The 6237-nt window shown below is 43.7% G+C and overlaps 1 protein-coding gene across 1 annotated transcript; it reads left to right on the forward strand.

Annotated features, from left to right (window-relative positions):
- The first annotated feature begins 660 nt into the window (after positions 1 to 660).
- Positions 661 to 5843, forward strand: STARD5 (StAR related lipid transfer domain containing 5). The gene is made up of 6 exons (XM_066196550.1): positions 661 to 750; positions 863 to 912; positions 1023 to 1155; positions 2600 to 2717; positions 3757 to 3850; positions 4378 to 5843. Exons 1-6 carry the CDS (start codon positions 661 to 663, stop codon positions 4523 to 4525), a joined length of 633 nt encoding a protein of 210 aa, XP_066052647.1. The 3' UTR covers positions 4526 to 5843.
- The last annotated feature ends 394 nt before the right edge of the window (positions 5844 to 6237 follow it).

A 6237-nucleotide genomic window follows, 5' to 3' on the forward strand; every position in this document is an offset into this window, starting at 1 on the left:
AAACGGAGTTGCTACTTAAGAGTAGATCTTGATGTGCCTTGTTTGAATATGCTGTAGCCCGAACAAATTAGGAAAAACGGTTAACTGGAGAGAACTTTGAGTTTCTTTAGAGTGCATCGCATGGGCAGGGGAGTTATTTGACAACGTGAGTCAGACTTTTGGATTAAATCCTAGATCCTCTATGAATTTTCTGGTGAGCCTCAGACCAGCCTGGTAAAATTCTCCGTGGTAAACTTTCAATCCGTGGCCTTTAAAAGACTCACTTCATTACTCGTACTTTCTAAATTCCATCCCGTTTTTCACACACCACTGCAATTTCGCACTTCCTTTAGATTCTGAAGATTGGTTGGTTGGTTTTTCGCTCGTTTCTCTCCGTGTCACTGGGATTGGGATGACACCAGCGACGAGCGCGGGGCGGTCAGATGGGGATCTGTGAGGAAGCCCCGCTCCGCCTCCCATCCCACACACGTTACCACATCCCCGCCGTGCCATTCCCGCTGCCCGGGCTCCGCCCGTCCCCAGCCCCGCGCTCGCTGTCCCGTGAGGCGCGGCCGGGCCGGGCCGGCGTCACCCTCAGGTGAGGGGCGGCGCCGCCATCGGCCCAGGGGCGGCGCGGCGCGGGCGCTCAAAGCGGCTCCGCAGCGGCTCCGCCTGCCCGCCATGGACTGCGTGGGGCGCGCCGAGGCGGCGGCCGAGCAGCTGCGGCTCTACCGGCGGGACCCCCAGGGCTGGCGGGGCTGCCGCAGCACGGTGGGTCAGGGGATGGCGGGGCTGCCCCAGCACGCTGGGTCAGGGGCTGCGGCGGGGACGGGCGGGAGCCGGCCCGGCCCGGCCCGGGGGCTGAACGCTTCCCGTCCCGCAGGGTGAGGTCGCGGTGTCCTGGAGACCCTCGTCGGAGTTCGCTGGCAACCTGTGAGTACGGCTCGTTCCCGGGGCTCGGGGTCGTGCCCGCGGTGCTGCCGCGGCTGCCGGGGCCAGGCAGGGTTGAGCAGCGCGGTTCGGTTTCGTTTCGTGCCCCGCAGGTACAAGGGAGAGGGCATCCTGCCCGCCAGCCCGCAGAATGTCTGGGAGTGCATAAAGCCGGTGGCCGGCGGGCTCAGGACCAAGTGGGACCAAAACGTGAAGGACTTCGAGGTCATCGAAGCCATCAGTGATGTAAGTTCCTTAAAAAACTGTTCCGGCGAGAGTTATGCAGCGTTGGGCCTGATGAGACAGCCGATGTTACGTGCAGGGAGGTAGCGACTCTTAAGGTGTACTGTGTTTCTGGCTGGATCAGCTGAACCATGCTTGGAAAAGAAACCTTTTTTCCTTTGGTTCAGGTTTGGTTTTTTTTTCTTTTTCCTTTTCCATAAATTTTATACATTTTATTTCACATCTGTATCTATATAGATAATAGTCTATCTTTCTAAAAGGAAAGCAAAATTATTCTTGGCTAAATACTGTGTACTTAAAATATGCAAATGTATAATATAGATATATGCATATAACATATACATGTTATGTATGTGTATATATATATATATATATATATATATATAAAACATACATATGTATAACATTAAATATGTAACATTAAAGATTCCTGCGCAACATTGTTGTTAATGCTGCAAATCAAGCTAAGCACGATTGTTTTTAGCAAGCTCAGTGTGAGGGAAGAGGAGGTTTAGAGAGTACACAGACTTAGCTAAGCAGCGAAGCATTCCCATCATCAGCCATCAATTCAGTTCCCATCTTTCACCATGGCAGCAGTGACACTCTGCCCTTCACGTCACACCCTGCCTTTAGCTGGCCTCAGCACCCAGTGGTTTGCATCTGTCATTAAAATGGAGATGCTACACTTTGGGCAGACAGATGAGCAGGGCTGTGTGTGAACAGCAGCTTCTACTGCCATCCTTGTACAGTGTTATTCCTTTTTTTAAAGAATGTCAGAAAATTAAAAGGGCATTGGATTTAGATCCCCAGTCTGAAGTGGTGGTATGTGCTCAAAGGCACCCAGGTGCAAACACAACCAGTCCCAGAAATGTTTGTGGAAGTTCCAGGAAGTTTATTTTTCTTGGGGGAGCCCTATAGGCATTTAGTATTCTTTATAGACAACTTCAGGAATGCTGCAGCCTGCCACTTGAAATTCACAGATGTGTCTGCACCTACCAGTGTGGAAGAAACATCTGTTTTGAGAGCCAACTGATTGGAAGCAGATGGTAGCATTAATGTTTGTGTAGTGTAACAAACTGGGTTATCAAGTTGTATCCTGTGTAAACTACTCAAAGAAGTTATATTTGCTAGTGTCCTGGGGAGGACAAGGGTTTTAACTGTCCTGGGAGCACAGGTGTGCCAGATTTGCTTTTCAGCATCTCTTGTGTTATCTGTTCCCTCTGAACATGTAAGCAATGTCTTCTCACTCTGGGGTTTTTTCCTGTCCTTGATTGATCATCGTGCCTTTTGACTGTGCTGATTTCCATTTTGTTCAACAAAGAATGCAGAACAACTCCTCGAAGGAGTTTAGAAAGTATAGACCTAAAAGCGTGCCAGAAAGTACAAGGATTTTTCTGCTGTACTTTTGACAGCATCAACTGACATTACTCTGTTCTGTGATTTCCAGACTGTCTCTGTATGCAGAACCACAACGCCTTCAGCTTGCATGAGGATTATTTCACCAAGGGAGTTTGTGGATGTAGTAGTAATGAAGCAATATGAAGATGGGACAATGCAGTCTGCTGGTAAGGCACTTGTGTTCTGAACAGGTTCATGTTTCATTTGGAGATAACCAACAGCTACTGGAAACAACTATAAAATAAAAGTTACCAGAAATAAACATAAAATTAAAACTAAGTAACAGGCTGTTCAGTAGTTGTTGACCTGATCTTGATCAGAAGAGAAAATAGTAATCTCTCTACATTGTTGTTCCCAGAGTATATAAATCATCTTAATACTCAGATAATGATAAGACTGGCCTATGGTTTTTTTCCCTTGCTATGCTTTTGAGATTAAAAAAGTATTTAATGTACTGTTAAATTCTAGGGTATTATGAGTGTGGGTGGGTTTTTTTTTTTTTTTTTATTCTTTTAAGAGTTTACAGAACTTTCTAAAAGGAGTCCTATTTAGGCTAAATCCTGTTTTAACAATTTCTGCATAGGTTTCAATGAAGCCATTGAATAAATGTAACACTCCTGTATGTGAAAATAATTGGTTTTGTGAAAACAAATAGTGCTGATTTATAAGGGGCTGCCACTGTGTAGAAGGATGTTTATTTGTTTTTTCACTTTCATTCTGTTCTTTAACTATTACAAGTCTGAGCTTTTATTGCCTCACTGTTCAGGTGTCCCATTTTCCCATCCAGTTCAGAAAAGCCTTATCAGGAATCCATATGCATGCTAGGGTGCAGCTTTTCAGCAGCCAAGTGATCTATCTGGGATGTGGATTTGTTGGAAGTGACCCAAATGACCTCTTAAGAAAAGCAGTGCCCTCACACAACATGGGCTCGATAAAACTGTGTCAAAGTGTCGATGCTTCCTCCTTCAGAGCTCAGTAACAATTGCATCTAAATTCAACACTTCTTTGATTTCCCCATTCTAAGGCCAGAGTGGTTCCTTTTAATGGTCTTTTCTGACCACTTGTTAGCCCCACACTGAAAAGGTTGTGCTGCATTAAGTACATTTTGAATAGTGAGTTTGCTTCCCATCTGGAGCTTTTCCATACCAAGAACTCTTTCCTGTCTTCTGGAAGAATGACACTTTACTTCCATGCTTTTTCTTTCAGCCACCAATGTGGAACATCCGCTGTGTCCTCCTCAACCAAACTTCGTGAGAGGTTTTAATTATCCCTGTGGCTGTTTCTGCATACCTGTTCCAGGGTAAGAAACAATCTCTTTGAGTGTTACAAATTCTAAAGCCCTCCTTATCCACTGTGAGGTCTGCTTATGTGTATGTGGCCTCATGTGACCTGTAACGTCTTGGCAATGGTATGTTTCTGCCTTTCCGGTAATCATTATGACTGAGTGCCCTTGTTCTCATTTTTGTGCCATGAATTAGTTTATCTTCATTTCCTAGAGGGAAGTCTTCAGTGTTACAGAAACTGTTATCATGGTGCAATTCTTCCTGACTTCTTGAAATTCAGAAATTCAGCAAAACATACAAGTATGGTCTTAATTTTTGGTAAATGAGTATCTGGTTGATTTGCCATAATTTATAGGGAGAGTCATGTAGCTAACTAGAGCCTGGATAAACTTAAATTTTGTAGCTACGTTGACTGAAATTTGTCTGTTTGTTTAAAAAAAGAAAAGTTCTTGGAAGTATCTAATCTAGTATAAGTTAGAGTCACTGAGAAGTTCTTAATGCTCTTAAATCGCAGGCCATAAAATCACTTTCATTGTCTTTGCAGGGAGCCAGACAGGACTGAGCTCCTCACTTTCTTTCAGACGGATCTTGGTGGCTTTCTTCCCCAGACAGTGGTGGATTCCTTTTTTCCATCCAGCATATCTGGATTTTACAGCAACCTGACCAAAGCTGTTAAGGCATTAAAAGCATGACAAGATGAGTTGCTGACATGCTGAGGGTAGGAAACAACCTGTCAGCTTGTGGGTAAAAAATACAAAGTTGGCCTCAGGGCTTTTCTATCTGCTAAGATAGAAAAAAAGATGACATGAAACAATGAACTGAGTACAATACATTTTTAAAACAGCATTTTCTACCTGACTCCATGCAGAACAATGCATTCTTATGTAATTTGAAATTCTTCACTTTATTGATTGGAAAAACCACACCAGAGGTTGGAAGAATCCTGGAGGCAGCAGTGGTGACTGTCTGCAGGGAGAAGACGGACTGGATATGTTCTTGCCCACTCTTTGTCAGTGTCTGTGAGGTGAAGCATTGCTAAAATCCACTGAGCACCACAGCCAGGGCCAGGTCAGCTTGTGTGGTCTCTGAAGCTCCGTGTAGATTCCTGTGGAAAAATGTTTCTCCCCCAAAAGAAGATGTATCCCTCCTGCTGCCAGCACTCCTAGAGCTGCTAAAATGGCTCAATGGGTCCAGCCAGAAAATTGTGAAAGCCAGAACAAATGAGATTATGTAGATGATTTCACTTGTTTGTTCTAGCAGACATCAATATTGATGGTAAATATGCCTTAAGTGCTTTTTTTAAGTCAAGGTCCAGCAGTGCTAATCAATGCACAGGTGTGTGGGCTGGCAAATAGACGCTCTCCCTTCCCCCTCTCTGGTACCAAACCCAGTGGTTTCAGAGTGCCGTGAAACAAACTGAACCGACATAGAGGCAATAAATAAAGAGGATTAAGCACTTTACTTGCCAGTTTTTAAAAGGCACATGGAATGACCATTTTGAACTGTAATTGAATGTTTTTTGGCTTCCTGTGGTGAGAGGTTTTAACGGGTAAATAATCTTTTCATTAGCTTTGCCTTGACAGGCCATAAGGATGTTGCTTTTTTCTAAGACTGGTTTGCCTCCCAACATTACATTGGGAAATCAGCACCTGATTTTGTGTGCCAAGGTGTGTCCATTTTAAGAGATATCTATGGTGCTGGTTGTTGCAGGAATGTCAGATTTGCATATAATTACTAAAATAAAAAATAATTGCTGAGTGAGTAAGTTAAATGCAGGTTGTGATTTTACTGTGCTGACTCGATTATTTAGCAAGGTTAATATGCTCTGCTTTCTGTCCCTGTATTTTTTTATCTTTGTTATAGGGCATGGACTAGCACAATGAATTTCCCACTTCAAACCTCACCCTATGGACTAGTTTTTTAAGGAAACAGTTTTTAGTCCAGTCGCCTTTGTATGCAAAGATGTAAAAACTTGTGTGAGTGTGGTGAAATAAATATTTTTGTGCTACACCTTACTGTTTTTCCTGAATCATCCTTTGAAATGGTTCCTCATACACCTGTTTTACCATCAGGCAAGTTGGAGAGCTTCTAAGAGCTCCAGCATTTCTCTGAATTTTAAGCAAAGAGAGGGGGAAAAGCCTTCCCTGATGATGTCCACTACCTAGAGAAGAGGTGTTTTGGTGAGGACACTCACCCTCAAGGTTCTTTGCCCTTGGTCTTTATTTCCAATTGCTGATTTCTATACTTAGGAGGAATAACAAGTTCACTGAGAAGAGATATGGGCCTTGATACTACAGAGACTTATACATATTTTTGTAAGTGTTCTGAAGTTGTTAGGCATGAAGTACAGTGCCTTGGCAAATCTTGCCTGGATTATCATGAATTTAATTAGCAGAAAGTTCAA

This window comes from Chamaea fasciata, unplaced genomic scaffold, assembly GCF_029207755.1.
Source record: "Chamaea fasciata isolate MVZ Bird 193981 ecotype frontalis unplaced genomic scaffold, bChaFas1.0.hap1 SCAF_14, whole genome shotgun sequence".
NCBI lineage: Eukaryota > Metazoa > Chordata > Aves > Passeriformes > Sylviidae > Chamaea > Chamaea fasciata.